We start from the raw sequence: 24,151 nt of genomic DNA on the forward strand, positions 1-24,151 counted from the left end.
AATAATAACAATAATAATAATAATAATAATAATAATAATAATAATAATAATAATAATAATAATAACAATTATATTAATAATAATTAAAATTGTAAAATTAATCAAGTAGTTTTATTTGGGCATGTTTCTGGTTTATTGGAATTGGTATAAGCCTATTGGAAAATCTATGTGTATTTTGCACCTATGTGATCACATCAGCACCATTGAATTTCAAAATAAAAATGAGTTTTGACGAAGAAAAAAGTACTTTAACCATGTGTTTTGTTCTTATTATATTACTTATTATGTTTAAGGTAATATCTCAAAATCCTGTCCATAAAAATGAACCAACTTGCACACAGGATTATTTTAATACTCTACTCGAAACACTGGTCATTAAACAAACAGTTGTCCAACTGACTCAACAGCAAAATGCACTGACATGGAACAGCGTCCTGGACCACATTCACAGCCCAATAATTGGTATCCAACACAAGAAATCTTTGAGTAAGTGGAATAGTGTGGAACAAGACCTGTTTCTTGAAGCAGCCCGTTCCACACTATTCCACTTACTCTATGGAAATTATCACATGTGTAAGGATCTTTTACGCATTCTCATAGATTTCTTTTCTGGTGCCAATTATTCGCCTGTAAATGTGGTCCAGAAAGCTGTTCCGTGCCAGTGCATTTGGTGTCGTATCAGTTGGACAACTGCTTGGTTACTGACATGTGTTTAGACTAGAGTATTGAAGTAATCCTGTGTGTAATTTTGGTTCATTTTTATGGACAGGATTTAAGATAATTATGACCTTGTGAAAAATTATAAGTTTCTTTTGAGCCCAGTTTATATAACACAAAATGGAAATGTGTCCCTTTTTTTTTTTGGAGAAGGGCGTTAGACAAGGGTGTCCTCTGTCAGCTTTATTGTTTATAATTGCAATTGAAATGTACGCATGCAAAATAAGGCAATCCTTTGAAAAACAAATTGGAAAAATATAGCATCAGTTTAAGTTTCAATTAAATGGAAGAAAAAAGGATAATATCTTTAAAAAATGTAGCTGTAGTTATACTAATAAAAAATGTATTAAACAGCTGAAATATATGTCACCTTTTCATCATAAACACAGGAAAAATAAATAATCAAGCAGTAGTTGAATGTTTACATTCATACACGAGCGGTTGCAATATTTTCACACTTTTTTTTCTCTCGAAGTGCACGGTGACCTCATCTTTACGTAATCAACAATCATCGTTATAGGCCAGAAAATAGGCCGACAAGCGCATATGGTTATTGTAGACTGTTTCAGAAATCTCACTTTTACAACATTGCGCAGTGATATGTGCAGTTATCTTCTTGAGACAAGCACTTTTCTTCACACTTGGTGTTGACTACTTAATCTATAGCAAAACGATTGGAAAACAGCGCTATTAAAGTGCTTTTTTAAAAATCAAAGTCGCAGGGTCTATATCTCTCATCCGAAACATTTTACAGACAACTGTTTGATTTTAAAATTTAAGTTGAAGATGGCATGGAGAGATAAACTTGCAAACAAATTTCAAGTGCGCAATACATACTTCAGGGAATTTATGGCTGAATTTCTCGGAACTTTTGTCTTGTGTGTAAGTATCTATCAATATACTCTTTTAACTTTATTTAAACTAATATACTAATATAATTTTTACATTATATAAATAAACTGATCGCGCAGTATGATGATGGGGTATTGGAAAAGTGGGTACGATGTGTGGCTGCTTTGAGGTGCATTTTAAGCTTTTTGTGGTTATGATATTCCCTGTTGTGCTGGGGATTTCAAAAACATACCCCAAAAATAAACAACATTTGACGAAAGAGAGACGCGATTTTTTTGGTTTTATTTCGCGTTTAGAAAATATATATCATAAGCTTTAAAATGGTATAGGCCCCTATCATTTGATTCAGGAATGTCGTCTTATTGTTAATTGTTGGTTATACATACCTATATTAGAAAACAATGCTTTGTAACTCATCACTTAAACAGGATTTAGCCAAAGCAAACAAAGACTATAGAATTCTACAGACACATAGGTAGAAACTTATTATCCTCTTCAACAATAGGATTATCGATTGGTTTAAAAGGTGTTTGACTGGCACTAGCAAAATGAGATAAATGTAACACCAACTTGAGGTAGGCCTACCTATGAATACGACCTTCATGCACATTTCACACTGTAACTCAGAATATAATTTGTCGACTTTACGGTTGCTTTATGGTGGACCATGTGGACGGTCACATATAATAACGCACTTCTTGATTACGGGCAGGGACAACAAAAATCTTAAAAAAATGCTTTGCGATATTAATATCAATTCGAATTGCAAATAACCTATATCATGTTTTGTATTGTACGAGTATGTGAATGTTCAAGATCAAAACACGATCATTCGATAAAGACCCGGTGGGGGGTCACTCCCATTGTGGCCTGTACACCATCCGCGACATCGACAATAAAAACGCGTAACTTGAATGGCTAATACGCGGAAATGAAATTTAGGGTATGAAATTTGATGCAAGGAATAAAATCCCTGTTTAGGGTGTGAAAACAGTTGCGCGTTACCTGTTAAGGGTATCGTTTTAGCCAAGGGTTAAATCCTTATTTAGGGTGCTTTTCAAAAGTTGATTATCGCGGATGGTGTACAGGCCACAATGGGAGTGACCCTGTCCCGGGTAAAAGACACTTCGAAAACCAAGTTGCACGACAGAATCGCATTGTCTTTTCATTATGACCAAATTTTAAGTCTATACGATATTTGAAAATGATTTCAGTGTTTTTCGAATAAAAAAATCTTGATTAAGGGATCTGGAATGAGCGTTTTAAGCGTTTCAACAGTACTTTTTGTGGGACATGAGAGCACATCAGACATATCGAATTGCATTCTGAATACGCAGAATGTCTTTCTGATATCAAATAATTTTCATTTTTGAAATTCACGATATAATACAAATTTTATGACAAATTATTAAAATTTGATATTTTCACATTTTTGATATATAACAGTCCTCGAAGTAAATTTTTATAAATCTAATGATATATTCTTAAAGTGTATGTAGCTGGGAGTTAAAGCCGACGATCAATTGAAAATGTTGACCTTTAATATTGAAGATATGGATTTTTTTCCCAAAAAGAACTAATTATTGTTTAGTGTTTTGGTAAAAAATTAAAAAATCCATATCTTCAATACGAAAGGTCAAAATTTTCAATTGATCGTCGGCTTTTCATCCCACCTACATACACTTTAAGTACAAGGTGTCCCATAAAAAGGTTACATGTAGAAAATGAACCGCATTTTGTGATGGTATAACAAAACAATGTAATTTTTTTAGATATTATTTACGGATCCTTCCGGTAACTGTCTGCCAAGTTTCAATTCCGTATCTTAAAAGCAACTTAACTTATGAGCGCAAGATGACAGGGGTGTCAAGAGTGGCTAACCATCAAAATATCGCACAGCGAAAGTTGAATACAAGCACATCATTGTTTTCAAATTTCTTCTGTATTACTTTTTATGTTTCTCTTGTTTTTCATTGTTGAACTTAATGCACAAAAGAAACAAATTGAAAGATTAAATATTGTACATTGAAAATAAATCAGTTTTAGAACTTTTTGACTCTTGGTGGTAGCAAATAAAGGAAGGTGGTCATTAGAGAAGAACACGTTTTTAGTGAAAGTTCTGCACGTTGTACCTCCTGTCATCAACATAGTGAAATAAATAATCTTTTGCATTTAGGCCTTGTTTGGATTTTGATGACTTGAAATAGCTGATGTTTGTTTTTACATTTCTGACTGAACTCTTGAAATAAAACTGAAGTTTTACTCTTGTTTATCGGAATAAAATACTGCATCGACCATGCTATAGCTGGGCCTACTCAAGTGCCCCGCCAAATGCACGGTGGATGTGACATCCGAGAGATGCATTATGTCTTGCATTATGTCACGTAAAGAGCTTGCTCAGGAATGCGTGGAATGCATGGAAGGGTAGGCCCTACATATAGATTATGTCATGAAAAGGATATTTATATTTGTTAACAAAAAGCTACATGTAACCTTTTTTTTGGGACACCCGGTATAAATCATCAGATTTATAAAGTTTACTTCGACTAGTACTGTTAAATGTCAAAAATATCAATTTTAATGATTTGCCATAAAATGTGTATTACATTGCGAATTTCAAAAATCAAAATTATTTGATATCAGAAGGACATTCTTCGTATTCAGAATGCAATTCGATATGTCTGATGTGCTCTAATGTCCCACAATAAATACTGCCCAAACGTTCATACCCCATCATGATTTCCAACGATTCCAGAAAAATAGTAATATCGGTACAGTACAGAAGGGGTTCATGAGCACTCAGTTGACGGTCACGTCAAATTCAATTTATGTGCATAAGACCCTGCCCTTGCCATGATTTCTGACTTTGTCATGGTTTGGCTCTTTTCCATGTACACGAACATGAACATGAACATGATGAAAGTTAGAGCACATTATTTCCGGGATTAATTCTATATGAGCTATTATGTGTCATACAACATGAATTATATAAGTTCAACTTAAGCTAACTTAAGTGTATATCGTCAAATGGCCTAGGCATATGGCTTCATTCAAATGTGAAGGTGAAGGTTGTTAGACTTAGGGACCGTTCATTATTTATAGGGGAAGGGGGCCGGGAGGATTTCAACATTGAGTTCATAAAGTTACACCCCCCCCTATTAGCAGCATCTAAAATTACATAATCCCCCCTATTGCCGCCAAAAAAACAACGTAACCCCCCCCCCCCTCAAATCGAGAAATACATTTTGCTGGTATACCATGGCCGGATTCACCTTTTGATGGCATCATGATTGCCACCTCTGGCTCTTCGTATAGAAAATATAGAAGACACCCCTCTCCCCACAATTGTAATCCAAGTATTTTTCCAAGCTGTCCCCAGAAAATATGCTATTTCAATGCTAAAATTCAAAGAGAGATGTATCGGAGTCACTGAGCCGGGGGAGGGGGGAAAAATTTCCAAATCGTCCCACTGATCAGCGCGTGAAAAAAACAGCTAAAATGAACAAAATTGAGGACAATATGTGGCCTAAAATCATTCTAAAGGATGATGCATATAGGGCTTTCACAACTTATGGTTAATTTAGTCCCAGTATACAAGTTTTATGCTGTTTCCAAGCATCAGAGGAGCTGCCCTAGCACTCATATTTATGAATTATAGAATGGCTGGAATTATACATTGTAACTCTCATTTTTGAGATTCGTGTTCAAGTTCAAAATAAAAAAAACACCAACATTTACAAGGGCACGTCTCGCAGATCTACTCACAGAATGGTTTTTCTGAGATAAATGCGCGCGAAGCGCGCGGTAATTTGGCATTTTGATACTAAATGGGGTTAATTTAGGGTCTAAAATAGACCAAAAGGAAGATGCAAATCAAGTTTTGTCACAATACATCTGTCGACTGATCAGGGGAGGGGACTGACTTGCCACCCTGCCATGGCTAATGTGCTGATGAACAGTGGCGTAGATTTCTTTATGACATGAGGTGGTTGTAGTATTTGAAGTATTTTGAAGTATTATGTGAATCCAGCACCCGTTTTTTGGTGAGAGAATAAGTTTATGACACCAATGTGGGCGAAGCGCACAAAAATGTTGGCATATTGAAGCTAAACTTTCAAAATATGGCGTAGGAATAGATTCGCGCGAAGCGCGCAAAAATTGACATTTTTGTGGCTAAAATGGCCAAATATGAGGTAAATATCATAATCCTAGTGAATAATTTAATATTAAATTTCACCTGACCCCCCCCCCTATCAGGAAAAATAAAATCACATAACCCCCTGTTTGTTAAAGTGAAAATCACATAGCCCCCCTACATTTTCCCCGGCGCCCCCTCCCCTGTAAATAATGAGCGGTCCCTTAGTGCCGGGGCCGGGGGGGGACTTAATAGGTCTCTAGTTGGTTATAATAACTTTGAGTTTAAGTTTTGATGAGACACATTGCCTCAACGTTTCTGATTATGCCAACGAATAACTTGAAAGCCATAATGTAGGCCCTCACGATCTTATATATATGAAATTGGAAATTAAGTACAGGGTGCCCCCCCCCCTCAAAAAAAACCCCAAGGAGAACCCTCATTGCACCTTCCTTTTCTCCTAATTCTGAAAACATGATCAAATATATTTTGAAATGTAAAGAAACCTGTAATCATTAGAAAGAAAGAAAGAAAGAAAGAAAGAAAGAAAGAACAGTTTACCAATCCATATACGTCTAGCCCTCTTCTTTTGTTCCATTATCTATTGTATTTCTTTTGTTCAAAGTCTGGTCAACTGTCGATTATATCAAGTAATGTGGACAGGTCAAGATAATGTGGACAGGTCAAGATAATCTTGGTCAGGTAAATAAATTTTGTAAGTACATGTTCATATTTAGAAACACTGGCCACATTATTTGACTTTTTGGACATTTCAACAAACTTAAAATGCATCAAGTTTAATATATTTTACACGAGTGAATTGAATAGAATCTCCTGTTAAAATCAATGCTGTATTGATTTGATTAAATCACTTGCAATTGACACTAGATAAGACTCATAGACTCGAACGCAGGACACACGGGAAGAATATTACACTGTCTTGGTGTGTTTTTATTTTTTGGAAAACCCTAAACTTACACAAGATAATCATATCAGTTTTTCCAGTTTGTCTTTTGGAAAATGAATAAACCATAACAACAAATTCGTTTATTTTGGTGCACCAGAACGAAATTCAAATTTCACGATATCTTTGCAAAACGAATTAATCTGCAAGAAATATTTTGTACATAAACATTATGTAGCCAGAGGTTTCCAGTGATATAAAAATCTCAACTTTTTTTTGAGAAAAGTGGGGGGATGAGGCTGTGGATCACGAAACGCCCCTTTAACATGAACAATGGAAAATTGCGACAGACAGCCGGAAACGTGTTGTCTGACGCAACGGGAAACCCTCGGACTACGTTATAGTTGCGGCGTTTTCCCGTTGCAACAGAAAGACGTAGAGGCTTATCGACTGATTTCCCGCCAGCGTATTCCGCACCGGCTAAAATATTTGCAGCGTCTTCTACGACGATAAAGCAAACAACGCCGCCCAAAACAAAGCTAATTATTTGACCAGAAAGACGCAGCGGCCAACGTCCGCAAAAAAACGTCGGACTATAGGCCTATTTTGGCCGTTAGTATAGTATAAAAGCTGATCATTTGAGCGGAGAGAACTGAAGATCGCAACGACAAATGAAATCGCAGCGTAAAACGGAAAACGCGACGTCTGACGCAACGTCGAAACGTCCGCAAAAATGTCGGACTATAGGTCTATGGCCTTTATAATACTGACCTTTGCCACGCTTTTGCATTCTCCACTGATTTGATAGCTTTTTCGGAGCTGCGAGATGGGTCATAACGTCACTTTTTATTCATGTAACGAATCGTTAACAGACGCACGAACTGTACATAATTTATTATATGAGTTACAATAGTTCCATTTTTTTTGCGTGTATGATAGCTTTTACTTTATAGGTTAAAATTATTTGTTGCAGGTTTTGGGCGATGGTTCTATTGCCCAGGTGGTCCTCAGCAGAGGAGCAAAAGGAGGGTTTCTCACGATCAATTTCTGCTGGGGCTTGGCTGTGGCACTTGGGGCGTATTGTTGTGCAGGAGTTTCAGGTAATTATAGGCCTACCATTTTGATCATTTTTGTTCAATCTTGTCCCCTCCCCCTTAAAAGTTGCCTTGCCTCCCCCTCGCCCTACTCCCCCCTCTCTGAAAAAGTAAAAGGTCCTAGCTACGCAACTTGTGCATTTTGGTTTAGGTCAGTGATTCATTCATTTATTTATCCTAAACACGAAGATCAGTGGTCAATTTAGATTCCAAAATAAAATGTTTGATATAGTTTTAATTCTAAATATCAAGAGGACAGAAAACGTTTAAATATCGCTTTATTATGACAACAGATTTTTTTTTAATTAGAAAAAAAGGTATTTTTAACTTTTACAAACAAAAAATGATATGTTTTCAAACGTGCTCCTAATATTTTCATAACCCGACATTTAAACATTTTGTTAAACGCTTAAAAGATATTATATCCACAAACTATGCACGTAATACATGTCATTTCCAAAGAAAAGTTCTTTGAACCCTTAGATTTGATTGACTTAATAATTTCATATCCTGGAGATATTCATCATCAACATTATCAACATGTACAGAAATCAAAAATGTTCTAAATGTTCAAAAATGAAAATGTACTGTCATCATAATATCGACTGCTCAGTGCCAGAAGTGGGTAAGTGCAGTAGCTGCTATGTGTATCTGCCATGTGTATAGATGAGTATTATACTGTGTGTAATTTGTCAAATGTTCACAGGGCAGCTATTATTCGAAGTCGAATATATAAAAGTATGATCTCAGGCCTTAACATTTCTAATGGTTGTTTATAGGTCTATCTTGCAGGATGTGAATCATTATTTTGGATGCATTATGGATCCAGGTTAGCACTATAAGACATCAGTCAAGAATGCTGATTTGACAGGGTGACAGGGGAATCCCCGAATTAAATCCTAAGAGCGTACTTAAAGCCATATTAAAACATTTCTTTAAAAATAGATTAGTATTCATTTTCAATAAAATGTTAGCATTTACTGTCAGATATGTCCCCTTTTAATTTTGAGCCAAACAAGTGAGGTAAAGCAAAGAAAATTGGAATTTACAACTAGCGCCAATGCTTGTTACTCCGGCGGTTGTAATATGGTACGATCCCGTGGCGTGTCTGTGTGTGTCCCGCACGCCGTGTACGTAGGGCGGGACGTAGGGGTGTGTTGACATCGCATACGCGTTCGAGTAACTTTTCTATCGTAATAATAAAACGCCGAATCCAGCGGTTTATTGAAAATCTCGGATTTTGACAAAACTACAGCACCTAAAGTCTTGATTTTTGCAGAGAATCTTTGTTTACTAAAGTACATTACAATCGTGTAAAACCTGAATTTAAAATTTTTTTGAGGGCGTTCTTTTCAGCAAGTGTTATAATATGGCTTTAAGTTTCGTACCAACTGGGTCCAGAGTGAGAGTTGTCTGGTCTCCCTTCGAAAAACTGGGGTGCTCATTTACCATGCCTATTATTATTGCTTCTTCCACAAGATTGTAAAAAGATCCCACTTTAATTTTCTTCTTTTATGTTTGAATTTTTCAGGTGCCCATATAAATCCAGCGGTAACTGTTGCCTTCTCAACGATTGGTCGTTTTCCTTGGCTTAAAGTTCCGCTATTCGTTGGTGCTCAAATGCTTGGTGCTTTTCTTGCTGCTGCCTGTGTCTTTGGTGTATATCATGGTAGGTTGCACCCTCAATCCCGGTGTGTCGGGGACTAATCGACATAACAGTCACAAAAGGGTCGCATCGGTTATAATGCTCCTTCCCCGGGCATTTAAATAGTAGTAGGGCCTACATAGCAAAGGTACCTTTAAAAAAGGGGGATATGGGTCGAGTAAAGAAGAAAACCCTCCCGTCATTTTCAATAATACATTGATTTAGAGAATGAAACAAAATATACTTATCCAACCATTGAGCCTTATAGGGATGCTCGAGATCCATCCGCCGGGGTTGCCAGGGCGAACCGCAGTCGCGGCATTCGACACAAGGCCAGTGAGGAGTGGGACAGAGGATGATTTAAGCACTTCCCACCACGCCACTGTGTTGACTTGCGGTTACCACAGCTGTGTGAGTGAACATGACACCACTGCACGCACATTGCATTGACGGGCATGGTTAAATTTGAATTTGGACTGATATATTTATACAATTAAAACGCATTCACAATGCTAGTCGATTTCACATTTTATGTTACCTACAGAAGGTGTGAATTATCCTTCATGCATACATCACTTTAGATCTGAAATCGACCAAGTAATAATGACACACGCACAATTCTTAACAACATCTTTTGCACAGAATTCAATGGGATTTGAAAAGTAAAGTGGCAGTTGAAACTCTGGTGATAACACGTTTGCAGTGCATGATGGGGCTTCCTTAAATCATCCTCTGGGAGTGGGAGATGGGCGATAGTCGTAAAAGATGTACATGAATATGAGAAAAGCGCTTAGGGACGCACCATTTGATTCTGGGGGGGGGGGAGGGTAGGAAGTTAGGGTCGGGGAAAGAATTTTTTTTTTTTGCCGCGAGTTTTTTTTAAATTTCATGCATTTATAGACAGTTAGGTGGGGAAAGTTTTTTTTTTTTTTAGTGTTGGTGGGGAAAGTTTTTTTTTTCCTCATGTAGTGAGTTTTTTGTTTCAAAAACTTCCTACCCCCACCCTGAGAATCTAATGGTGCGTCCCTTAGTGAATAATTATTTTGATGGTGTTCATTGTAGACTCAATCAACGCATTTGACGGTGGTGTCCGGCAGGTCGTAGGGGAAAATGCAACAGCAGGTATCTTTGCAACATATCCACAAAACTATTTATCGATTTGGAGTGGACTTGGTGATCAGGTAATTATTTCAATCGTAAAAAGAGTAGGCGGAATATGTTAACTGACTCCATATACCGTAATGCATAAATCGTATACTAATACCTTCTTGAGTATTCCAATGGGCTGCAAAGCATTATGTATCAGCGATATTATCATTTTCAATTTGCATGATTTGTGCCATAATATTCATGAATATGGAAAACAGAAGGTGTGAAAAAACACATCCTTGTATGACTCCCTGCAATACCCTTGTGCTGGGACCAACTTGTGGGTACACTTACTCTATTTGTGAAAAATGGCTGTTAATGAAGTAACAGGCCGGGATGATGTTGGGCCTTTTGCTTTCTTTTTTTTTGTTATTTTTTTATACCGGGGCGTACGCCCGTTTAAAAAAGGGCTGATGCTAATGACGTATATCATATGAATAAGCATTGTACTTCGTTGTGAATGTTATAGACAACCATGTACCAATATATAGCGCTACCACTGTTTTTACAACTGGTCTTTAAAAGGCTCAATATGATCATTTTAAAGGCCAGAGTTGTAAAATGATTAATATAAGCATTAATTTTTAGCAGGGAGACTGCATAAGCACTGTCCAGTTGCATGACCTCTTTGATTTAGTCATCGTTGTTATGAAAAAATTTTCATCTGCGCCTCTTTGAAAAAAGGGAGTAATAAGATTAAGTTATTTTAGAGATGTGCGGTGTGTTCTAGATTATACAATCTTGTATTGGGGAAAACAAATTGTTTTCAAAGTTTACGTTTCATCTAAACAGATAAATACTAATGTTGACGTATGCGATCATGAAGCTTCATGAGAACCATTATTTTGGCCCCCCTTTGGTTTGACGCTTGAAATTCCCAAGTCCCAATTGCTATAATGAATAACTTTTACCCACTCTGCCGTAATACAGTGACTACTATGCATAAATTGTGGTTATCTGGAATTCAAATTTCATAAAAGTTAGAATAATCACACATTTGCCTTTATTAACAGTTTTTTGGCACACTTCTACTGATGCTTTGCATCATGGCCATCATCGATAAGCGTAATAGTAGTCCTCCAAAAGGCATGGAGCCGTTCATCATTGGTCTCGTGGTAGCAGCAATTGGTATGAGTTTTGGCTACAACTGCGGATATGCCATTAATCCAGCAAGAGATTTTGGGCCAAGATTATTCACGGCTATGGCTGGATACGGTCGTGAGATTTGGGTGTAAGTTAATGACAAGATGTGTCATTTCTGCATTATCCACAGATAACCTGGATAAGGGACGTAAACCCAGGATAACGCAACATAAACCCCAGTTAACGATCCTTGTTTAAAATATGCCTATCCCCATTATACGGTATCCTCAGATAAGACGTAAAATCTAGTATAAAAACGGGCTGAGCCTATCCTGAGTTTACGGCGTAATTGCGAATTTTCGGACATTGTTGTCCAGGATCGCAACAGTTGAATGGAGGAAGTTTATAGGGGTGCTCCGCAGCTGACGGATGATGATGATATCCTAGGTTTACGTCCTGCGTCCAACATCTGTGGATACAGCGCTTTATCGTTAACTTGGGTTTAAGTCCATTATCTGGATATAAAACGGAAATGACACACTATATTTGATATGAGAGTTTTCGAAATTAAATCAAATACTGGAACTTACTTTTTGCAACTTTGCGACGTTGCGTCTGGAATCACCAGGGTTCATCAGGCAACTGACCCGCTGGACTGGTCTAGTATCGTTTTGATTGCGATCCCATGCATGAGATAAGTTAAAGCGGAGTCGCCCTTTCTTGTTCAGTGATGGTTGCTCAATACGCTCCCAGATGGCTTCTTTTATGCCTTGGCTATGCCCTTGTTCCTCCTGATTCCAGAATAACGACTTCTTCTTCGTTTTAATATTATAGAGTGTCCAGTATCCTTTAAATGGAGGTACACAGCGGAGTTTTGCGCTTCGATGGTGCTGGGTCTCCTATGTTGACCAATATATGGGGTTTTAAAGCCTGCTTGGTTTCTCCAACTTAAGTTGCTGAGCAATATGTGTCACCACACTGACACACACCCCGTACACTAAGTTCGAGCGTATCTTTCGGTTGCCTGCCTTTCACATTCACAAGTTTCCCACGAAGTGTGATAACCGGTTTAAAAGACGTGGAAATTCCGGAGGATTTCAAGTGGTTCTTCACGCGTTCCGAGATTCCCGAAATGAGATAGTACCTTTCGGGAGTAACACGGGATTTCTAGGTTTGACGACTCGCGCCTCTGGTAACAGCATCATACATCACTTTAAGCATCATATACTTATACCAGTAAGCAACACGGCTTTCGCCAACACCACTCTTGTGAAAGCCAGTTAGTCTTCACAGTCGACGACCTTGCTAAAGCCTTTGATGACCAAATCCCTGTTAACATGGCCATCGACACAGTACCACACATGAGATTATTACACAAACTTCAGAATTATGGCATTTTTGGAAGGACTCAAACATGGGTGTCAAACTTCTTTACAAGGCGTCAACAGAGAGTTGTCGTGGATGGCGATCATTCGCAGATCGGGCGTTCGCCAAGGCACCGTCCTCAGCCCGTTATTGTTCTTTAATAGCGACCTCCCGAATAACATCTCGTCGGGGGTCCGTTTATTCGCCTACGATGTATCGCCTCATCCGAGACAACTCTGATGTTGAAAGCCTCCACAAGATCTAGATAAACTGGATGTCTGCTAAAACACTTGGCAGATGCAGTTTAATGTATAGAAATGTTTCACTTTAAAAATAACTTATTCTAGGAAAAATACAGACCAATACAAACTTAGTCAATACATACTTCAAGAAACTGAGACTCGTACTTATTTGGGTATACACTTTACTAAAGACGTAAAAAGAGTACTTGGAATAAGCTGTAGAAATCTTCATCCATATACAACTACTCTTAAAGCTACAGCATATAAAGCCCTGGTGCGTTCGCACCTTGAATACAGCTGTTGTGTTTGCGACCCTGCGTTTAAAAGAACTCATACAGAGGGTGGAATCAGTCCACTGCAAAGTAGTAAGATTTGTCTGTAGAAACTACGGTAGAACAAGCACTGATGAGGAAAACACTTCAATGGGATTCTCTACAAAATTCGTCGACAGGCAACAAGGTTGACTTTGCAACATAAAATCAGCACAGGCTATGTTGCCATTCCGGTCAATGAAAAACTGCAACAAATATTTCCCAAGAACAATTTATGAGTGCCTGAACGAACAGTTAACTACCAACTACCTCAAAATTTAAGATCCAGGTTACTGATCACCTCAACAACAACAAGAATAAGCAACCTACGCGCTCGCATACCCCTTCGCGCTTGACTTCGTGTAAAAGTGTTGCGAAGTATTCGTCAAAGTCAAAGTCAAGAAAGGGGGACTCCGCTTTAACTTATCTCATACAGGTGACCGGGCCATCAAGACGTTACCTAGCCGTTGCAAAAAGTAAGTTCCAGTATTTGATTTAATTCCAAAACTCTATTAAAAACAGCTGGATGACTAAGAACATTCACTCACGCTTATTTCTATGACTTGTCAACATGGTCAATATGAATAAGCTTATATACCCCTATCCCTGTGTGCTTTGTATCCGCTAACATGCATATTAAAACAAATAATGCAGATAATCAATAAATTAATCATCTTAATTGCGAGACTTAACAAATGTTGATGCTCTCTTGTTTCTCCACTACAGATACAATGACATGCATTGGTGGATAGCCCCAATTGTAGGGCCGACCTTAGGCGCCATAGTTGGCGGTATCATGTACGTCACTCTCATCGAATTACATCATTCACCCGAAGAACCACCTTCGACTGAATTGGAGGAAACACTTGGTAGGTTGGACGGTGGGTTTAAATGAGTTTGGTGTGTACGGTATATGAATGGAATGGTGTTTTGTAAAGGAGTATTGATGCCCTTATGCATGCAATGGTACTGTGACATTATGAGGATGATTTTATCTAATCTACATGTAGTCTTTGCTCACTAAAGTGCTAATATTAAGCAATACTGGTACTGAGCATTCAGTTGATTCCATAGTAAGCGCCCACTGTGGTTTTTGGGTGACGGGCTGGCATGATCCCAATTATTTTTCAAGTCATATTGTTTGGGCGCATAACTAAACATGAAGTAATTTTGTTGGATCTTGTTGGTGCATAAATCTACACCAACTTTCAAGATTATTTTATCTGACAAACCAAAATTGTCAGGGTGGTACAAATTTGGCTATAGTATCTTGAGGTAACATGCTGTCAACATATTTTTATTACAAAAATCCATGACCAGTATCACGCACCCCCTAAATATACAATCTTACAACAGTGACTTAAAAGCAATAATGTGTAATTTCCATAAATAATAGATTCTGATTTGTTTTACTCAAAATGTTAATATTCACTGATGTCCTCTTTTACTTTCGAGCCAAACAAAGGAGGTGCAACGAAAAAAAAAGCTATTTATGGATGGCGGAAACCTTCAAAATACGCCTAAGAATACGCCTAAGAATACGCCTAACCTTAGACGTCTAAGATGCAATCTTAGACGTCTAAGATGCATTCTTAGGCGTCTAAGATGCAATCTTAGGCGTCTAAGAAATTCGCGGTAGACTTAAATCAACGAATCACAGGACCAGAAATCCCAAACAACCAATCATCTTAGGCGTATTCAATTATTGACCAATGAAATCTTAGACGCCTAAGATTTTACACGCCTAAGAATTCTTACACGTCTAAGATTGATATTTTAGTGATGGACGGTATCACCAATGTGGTTTTCTCTGAGGACTTGCAGCAAAATTGATTAATTGGTTTGATTTTATTTTCGTTGGTTTGGTGTGCTGTTTTGGTGTGGCTAGTAGTAGTCAGGTATTAATGTTGATGAGCATGATGACGGCGACGACGACGACGACGATGATGATATGATGATGATGATGATGATGATGATGATGATGATGATGATGATGATGATGATGATGAAAATTAATACACAAACAACAAAGAGGAACAAACATGCCTAGCATATATTTATATACCTCCATGATTCTATTTTTAACATGGAAAATTTGACCTCTTGTCTTCTTGCACTTTGCGGACTGAAATTATGCATATCTGATCCCTTCAATAATATAAAAGACGATTTGACCTTGGCGAAAATATGTCACACGCTGTTCGAATTACAAAGACATAGTTGGTTGACCTTATAATGTGTGTGCAGTAATAACTTGACCTCTGAACGTATTGGATATAAACACATCATACCCTACACCGTCAGGTTAATTTTCTTGTTGAATGGAGGTATCGAGGTCTCTTAACTGTGTATTTTGGCTCAGTCATAGCATACGTGTTATCCCCTCCCATCCCATCACCCCTTTCTCTTTGGGATTGACGCGGGTGGCTATGGAGAGAAAAGGAGTTTATTAAAACACGCCACCCAGCCATTGTTCGAAATATTCTCTAACGCACAGCGTCCGTTGTACGTTTTGATCGAATTTGCGATACCGTCCATCACTAGTCACGGTCAAATGGTCAATCTTAGACGTGTAAGAATTCTTAGGCGTGTACAATCTTAGGCGTCTAAGATTTCATTGGTCAATAATTGAATACGCGTAAGATGATTGGTTGTTTTGGGATTTCTAGTCCTGTGATTCGTTGATTTAAGTCTACCGCGAATTTCTTAGACGCCTAAGATTGCATCTTAGACGCCTAAGAATGCATCTTAGACGTCTAAGATTGCATCTTAGACGTCTAAGGTTAGGCGTATTCTTAGGCGTATTCTTAGGCGTATTTTAAAGGTTTCCGCCATCCATAGCTATTTCATTCAAGCGCCTATATAAAGTATCGTCAATGCGTGTATTAGATCGCCGATCATTATTGAGCGGAGCTTCATGCATATGGGACGTAAAGACATATAACTAAAGACGTACTAGCGATACACACACCGTTCAACGTTATACGTCGATTCAAAGATACACATAAACGAGACGTGTCAGCCATCACTCAATCGGTGAACTAGGAATTAAACCGGGTTAATAATAAAACTGTTACGATAATTATAAAGCACTTCAGGCTTAGTCTTACACATGGTATTTTAGTACATCATTGGGCATTACAATCATGCAAAAAGTAGAGATTCAATGAAAATTGAGGGCGTCGCTGTGGAACAAATCACACATGGCTGATGCTATGATGAGATATTATAGGAAGCTCGCTCAATATGTTAACTTCGATTCATTCTTTTTGTATAGGAATGGAAACGATTGAAACAAAAGAAAATGTCAACGATCCGAATCAAAACGAAGATCATGTGGAGTTGGTCACCAACTAATGGAAGACTGTGTGAGCGTGTTCTGCATAGCGGTATCAGGAACAACACGGGGATATGTACAAAACTTTACAACTTATATCATTTTTACAGACAATGATAGAAACTCATTAGTGTTTGCAATCACGAGAGTGTAACTTCAGCAGAATCTTCCGGGGAGATTTTCAAACGGCGTGCCAACAGCACAATTGCATACCCCTTCGACATGCCAACAGGGCATGCCAAAAGTCCTTGCCCTGATTTCCTCTCAATATAGGCCACCAAACGCTTTTCATGCCCCCACCAAGAAAGTTGGCTAGCGGTCCAATCGCGAAGGTTTACGGGTTTTCGTTTGGTTATTATGATACACCAATAATAGTAGCTAATAATATTGTATTAAATCCATAATGTACGACCTTTTGAAATGAGTTTGGTCAATTTTTTCAAACCTGATTTTTTGGGCATATTTATAATGTTTACACATGCCCCAACTTGAACTTACACCTAATTGAATTCAACCAAATTCATCGTGTTGTAAGAGCAGACATAGGCGTATATCCCGGGGGATGGGGGATAAATCCCCTCATATTGGATGGTCCATACAATCACACCCCCTCCAATGTTGACGCATGCATATGGGTTTATGACCAAATTAACCTCGTATTTGGCCATTTTATCCTAAAAAACCCCAACTTTTGTATACCACATTTCACCAGCTTATCTTCAATATGTCAAATTTTTCACGCGCGCGCTTTTGTACCATAAACTTCTTTTGGTGCCAGAAATGCTGGGTTCACAATACTTCAAGAAAAACATTTCAACCCCATCCCCCAATGTCAAAAAGAAATCTACACCACTGAGAACAGAGCATGTTTGAATTGAAGTCATAATATTTAGGGAGTGTTCATTAATACTTTGGTGTGTGTGTGGGGGGGGGCTGGTCGTCCTCAAATTTTTCGCTCGAAAACTTTTTTGACCCCCCCTCGATCGACCGCAAAATTTTTATGACCCCCTCGTTTGACATACAAAACTTTTTGACCCCCCCCCATTATCGTATAACAAACATACTTAATAGTGTTGGTTCCAGTGGTGTGGTATCTGGGTCACATGTCATTGAGGGAGGCAAATGTTTGAAATATTCCCGGTGGGACAATTGCGCATGAAATACAAGCACAAGGAAATTTTCATTTTATACTTAATTTAGATTTGTCCCAAATCAGGGTGTTTATCTCATTTTACAGGGATAAATGAAATAGAGGATTTATTTCGAGGTTCATAGGCACATCAGCATAAATTGGATCCGTGGCTATTATGATAGTACAAATGCGCGCGAACCGCGCAAAAAATTTGAAGCTTGAATGGTCAAATATTGTAGAAAAATTGTAACTAATTTATGCAAAAAGCTAAAATGGTCAAATATGAGATTAATTTGGTCACGCAAATGTACACAGGTATCAGTTTTGGCCCCCAAAGACCGTGGTACCTAACCTGGGCCTGTGCCCACTCTGCCCTATGGTAAATCTACCCATGGGTCCAATAATTTTGCAATGAAAAATAGTAAACTGAACTGTGCAGTTTACGTGCAAAGAAATCCAATTTATTTGCAATATTTTCTTGATTTAGTTGTATTTTGATCAGATTGGTACATAATCATATTTGTAGCCTACTTTGAAGAGATATAAAATTCTATGATAAAAAGTGCCAGGATTTCTTAGACCAACCCAGATGTTACATGCTGCTGATCATCTTTAATGTTATTAATTAATAGATATGTGTACACTAAGTGTCATAATTTTTTCAAACAAAAGAACTGAAAACCCAAACTTGCCCATGATAAAAGAGGGTCTCAATGCGCACGAAGCGCGCGAAAATTTTGGGTTTTGAAGAAGAAAACTTTTTTGGCCCCCCCTTCCTACCACCTAAAACTTTTTGGTCCCCCCTCTTTTAAGGTCCAAAACTTTTTTGGCCCCTCCCTTTTTACCAGCCCCCCACCAAAGTATTTCTGAACACTCCCTTATGAATCCCCATAGGTTACACCGCACGGTTGTTTGATGTCACGTAAACTGCAGTCATTATAAGAAAAGGTGGAGAATGATGGCGCTATTTATCTTAAATCTTGTTTGCTTGTTTCGAAGCGGTAGACACTTACACAATGTCATTAGATCATCAGAAAAAAAGACTAACAAATGGCAAGGAAATTTTCAACAAAAAAATTATCATGAAATGTAAGGAATATCTCATTATTTGGCTAATTTAAATTTAAAATGTATGTAAATAGCGCCCTCAGTTTGCACACAAATGTGCATATAGAATAAAAATTACACAAAAAGGTAGAAAAATATGAATAATTTGATATAGAAACGAGAGTATATGTTTAAATTAGCTATGTGTATATAAAGTGTGATAACTGTTGGTATTGTCCAAAGCTAGAATTGACATTATATGTTTTGTTAGTACAATTAATAAATGATCACATCAAACAACCGTGACCGTATAAGCAGCTAAAGGCAGCGAGTTTTCTTTCATTTTACCTCATTATTTTGGCTTTAAATGACCAGAAATCTTTCCTGACAGTTATTACTAATACCGTAATATTTTATAATATTTAGCAAAGAATAACTAAATTAACATTAAGACTTAAAAATTAATATTAAGACTTTAAATGAAACGTTCTTTATGACCAGAAGAGTCACGATTTACTAAGAGTCACGATTTATTAAATTGTATGTGTATACATAATTGTAGATGTTTATATTTTTCATAATATTGTACATATGACATCAATGCTAGAGTTTTTATTTTTATTACATTCTTTACCTTTTTCTCTTTCACTGGACACCCCGATAACACCTTTCGGTCGGCCAATGCATTAATTGTCCTGTTGTATGCCCTCTTCCATAGCAAAATATTTAGTATTGATGGCGGTATGCGATGTGGTTCGTAATTGCGTATCGGCTAGTCAAACCATGAGTGTGAGACAACATTTTGTTTGGGGACCGTTCACAAACACTTGTTGGGGGGGGGACCTCAAATATTTCAGGCCCCCCTTTTTGACATGAAAATTATGGGTCAACCCCATAGAAAAGCATATAAACTCAATTTTCCCAGGAAAATTTGTGGTAATTTTTTCAGGCCCCCCTTTGGAGGGTCAAAAAATTTAAGGGCCCCCTTTTTGCATCAGCCTACCCTAACAAGTGTTTGTGAACGGTCCCTTATATATACACTTGTGCATGTACAGTAGTAGTGTTTACAATAAATATCTCTTCATCGATTGTAATCATGTTGTGATGTATACCATGTATACCCTGAGTAATTCAATTTGATCATTTATATAACTTTGATTACATTTAAAGCTATTTTATGAAAGAAGGGAATTCGGGGCAGGTCTATAAATGAAATTGTTGTAGGGTATTTATTTTGTGTGTTTATAGTCGATGCATAGACCCTAGGGTCAGTGGTCTATTGGATGTTCCCCGGGATGTTCCCACATGGGATATGGCCCACGTGGGACATGAACCATGAACCATGCAACATGTACATCAAGACATTGCATTATTATAATTATGGTTAACCAAAATACTTGTATTTCAAGCAAATAGGCATAACCATCGATGATTTTCAGAAATGCTCTATATAGATAGAATTTCGCAATGCATGATCAGTTAGCTATCAGTGTATATCATGCAAATTTAACAACATGGATCTAGTTGCCCATGGACCAAGTAGGACATGGACCTTTTGGGACATGGACAAGTGGGGCATGACCCTAGGGACCAAGACCTTAGTGTGATTGGACGACGTGGGATTGGACCAAATGGTATTAGACCAAGTGGGATCTGGACTAGGACTGGACTAACTTGGAAACATGTGGCGTTGTACCATTTCTTCCATGGTTGTACCAATATGGGATTGATGGTTAATCAACTAACAACTAATTAATCAGAGTTAATACTTAATTCATATTGGTCAATGTCAATACAGGCATAGACTTCTCCGTAGTCCACTTGCCAATTGTGCACTACTCTGGCTATTACATTTAAGCTTAAAACTCTGATTTAATTAATGAGTGCACAATTGATAGATTTTCACAACTGATCTTTTCAGTCACCGTACGCCCTCTGTTTGTTAGCTTCCCAAGTGGACTACTGACTTTGCCTTGAGAGTTAGGCCAATTTCTGGCCTAACTAAAATTGGTGATGATGTAATGCATCTTTAAAAATGAATCTGGCTTGTGATTGGTCGCCCAGACCTCGTTGTTGTTTAAATCCTCCCGACGCGTACTGGTACCATTATAACTATACATGGTACACAACTATCTAGGGAATGCGGCGCTTTTGTGCTGGTGGATGAACCTATGCATCTAGCGCGTATTGTACCACCATGCTTAGTCTTGTGGTTAGATTTTATTGATAAACAAGTATGATTGACAGTGTGTGAGTCGCGGGGTAAAGTTCTGCTTAAAAGTGAAAGTCCATAGTCGATAATAAACTGGCAGATTCTAAAATTAGAATTGTTCAGTATTGAAGTGTCATTATAATCACAGTTATAATTATGCCATTATGATATGTTGCATTCAATAATATAAGCCTACGTAGGGCCTATACTTTACTTTTACTGTCACAAATATAATTATATAGCCTAAACTTTTTCATAACCATTTTATACTAGTATTTTGATGTAGGCCTACTAAATATCAGTATAATTTCGAGTTCAACTGAATGCGTTCATCATGATTAATAACATTTTTATTTATCAAAAATCGACTATGGCATAGTCTAATACAGGCAAAGATTCATATACTAGTCGGGTTAACATGTTAAAAGTATGTAAATGGTACTTTTATTCCATAAGGCATTTAAGTTTAAAAGTATAAGGAGTTGCTTCACCTCCAAGTTTTCAGATAATTTATTTCTTAAAAGTAATACAGGTTTGACATAGATTAAGATTTTGACTATAATTCCGGGGCACGCAACTTTATAAGTGACGGTTATGGGAAGTAATTCAATTCAATTCAATTTTTATTAATCAACCATCAATCAATATAATAAAATCAATATGACAGATACATGGTACACAATAGAATTATAAATACAGCAATATTACAAAGTATGGCCTATATTATAGACTATCGGCAAGGATAATATAATCAGGATGTGCCAATCTCTCATAAGTATGTGTCCATGTAAATAGCGAATTGTTATTGAAACGACGCGTCGTCGTGACCTTACTTGAGGGCGCAAATAATTACCGCAGACAGAGCTTGACTGGAATTCTATATTGGGTTTAAATGCGCAATTTAAATGATTGACTTTATATAGTACCGCAAAACCTCTTCTACAAGCATATAGCGTTTTTGGTGAAAGCTCAATTAATATGAAACAACCGTGAATGTGCCAATACAATAGATTGGTCTTTATTTGCTTGGATCTGTAATTTATTTGCTCAAACTCAATAATGGCGCCTGGATTAATTTAGCTTTCATCAGAAGCACTCAATATGCTTGTAGACGAGGTTTTACGGTATCGGTATACCATTATATAACTTATTAAGTGCCGAGCTCGGTTGAAATGTAGCTAAATCTAGTAGTGTCAAGTTCTGCTGCATCACCCGTCTGGATGATAGAATTCTATTTTTAAAACATAGATGTGCAATAAGTACGATTTATCAGCATATAAAAGAGATGTTAACAGAACAAGATAAAGAATCGAGCAAACACTGATATGGCAATTAACTACATGTAACATACTGCAGTTACTGTCCGTTTTCCTATACACAATACACAGTGCTCTCACCATTGACGCGCGACCTTTACAAATAGTGTATGTTAGAAGTATATTGCATTTGCCTAGTTAACATCACTGTGTGAAAAATAACCGACCAATATTTAAACTATTCTCCAAACTTCTAGCAAATATATTTCTCTAACATGACCTAAAATTACAGCTAGGTTAGATGTTCAGAAATAGTCGCACTTTTCGTAGAATATGAGTGAGGGCAAAGCATAGCTAGCTCATAGCTAGCCAACTCCCCGTGTTAATTGAATGGAGATTTGACCGAAAATATTGAGCTATATTGGTAACGGACCGCTCCGTTCTGAAGGATGCCCCAAAAAACGGTACAAGCTACATTTAAACTATTCTATGAAATTCTAGAAAATATAGTTTTGTAACATGTCCTAAATTTTTAGCTAATTTAGGTGTTTGGAAATAGTCGCACTTTTGTGTTTTAGGAAGGATATGTAAACGACAGATAACACCAAAAATATGAAGAAATTATTTCCAAACCGTGTTAAGTCAACAATCATTATGTTGCTCATTTTCAAGAATGCTGGTTAACAAAAAGCAGGCCATTGTCTCATTTCGTGAACAAAGGTCCACATACCATTGTTTCCTTGCGTTTCCTTTATAATCAGTTACCCAACTGAAGCTGTATTATAGCACCTTATAGCGATACCGCACATATAAAACAGACACATGTGCACAACCAGAGAAGATCCTATTTAATCAGTTGAGCTGTTTCAATGAGTGTTATCTTGGTTTAATAGCTTTTAATGGGGTTTAAGTCCTGCAAAGGTCGAGATGAATTCTACTGTAGACATGACTGCATCATGAAGCAGTCGTTAATCTTAAAATACTGCAGACTGGCCCACGTACTTTCCAATCTTAGACACGACACTATAACATCAGTGTGACCTCATGTCAGCGAGACTTTTTTTGGTTCATTTGTGATTTTTCTCTAACACCGTAGTCACTATTGTGTGATTTTCTTTACTTACTTATAAAATCAATATTTCATGCTGGGAGCCAGATACCATATTATCTGGTTAGTGAAGATTGATATTTTTATTCACAGGACAATGAGGAGGACATGAATGCGTACACACAGACAAATAGGGCGCCATAATGCAAGGTCACGTGAGGTATCACATGTTTTTGTGACTTCAAATACTCACTTGTATTCATATCTTGTACATGTCATGCATTCATCCCATTCATCCCATCACCCCATTTCAGCCCGTCGTGACCGCTATTGAGGGCGTTTTTACTCTCTTCAACAGGTACGATTCGCTAAACTTATGACACCTTAACGTGGTGACCTCAATCACATGGTAGAGTTGATGTGAATTATTCATATCCGATAATGCCACCCCCTGCTATCGGTAAAAATGCAGTTTAAAATGGGGGAGTCATTAGGTACTAGTATACAAAAATAAAACTAAAACGGTGAGGGTGGTCATTGAGACTGTCACCTCTTGCAGATGCTGAGACACTGGGTTCAAATCCCATTGATAGAGCAGATGCCACGATTGATTGCAAAGAAG

At 37.5% G+C, this 24,151-nt stretch overlaps 1 protein-coding gene across 1 annotated transcript; it reads left to right on the forward strand.

The window, feature by feature from the left end:
• The first annotated feature begins 1,282 nt into the window (after positions 1-1,282).
• LOC140158932 (aquaporin-9-like) lies at positions 1,283-20,131 on the forward strand. Its single transcript, XM_072182215.1, has 7 exons — positions 1,283-1,599; positions 7,582-7,708; positions 9,234-9,371; positions 10,410-10,528; positions 11,510-11,727; positions 14,224-14,366; positions 16,775-20,131. Exons 1-7 carry the CDS (start codon positions 1,504-1,506, stop codon positions 16,852-16,854), a joined length of 921 nt encoding a protein of 306 aa, XP_072038316.1. The 5' UTR covers positions 1,283-1,503; the 3' UTR covers positions 16,855-20,131.
• Positions 20,132-24,151: the final 4,020 nt, after the last annotated feature.

The sequence above is a fragment of the Amphiura filiformis genome, chromosome 8 (assembly GCF_039555335.1).
Source record: "Amphiura filiformis chromosome 8, Afil_fr2py, whole genome shotgun sequence".
Taxonomy (NCBI): Eukaryota; Metazoa; Echinodermata; class Ophiuroidea; order Amphilepidida; family Amphiuridae; genus Amphiura; species Amphiura filiformis.

Bases quoted from the DNA above. Each gene is read 5' to 3' on its own strand.
- LOC140158932 (XM_072182215.1), top strand. From the start codon at position 1,504: ATGGCATGGAGAGATAAACTTGCAAACAAATTTCAAGTGCGCAATACA. The intron at 1,600-7,581 runs GTAAGTATCTAT...TATTTGTTGCAG, and splicing joins TCGGAACTTTTGTCTTGTGT to GTTTTGGGCGATGGTTCTAT. The intron at 7,709-9,233 runs GTAATTATAGGC...TGAATTTTTCAG, and splicing joins TTGTTGTGCAGGAGTTTCAG to GTGCCCATATAAATCCAGCG.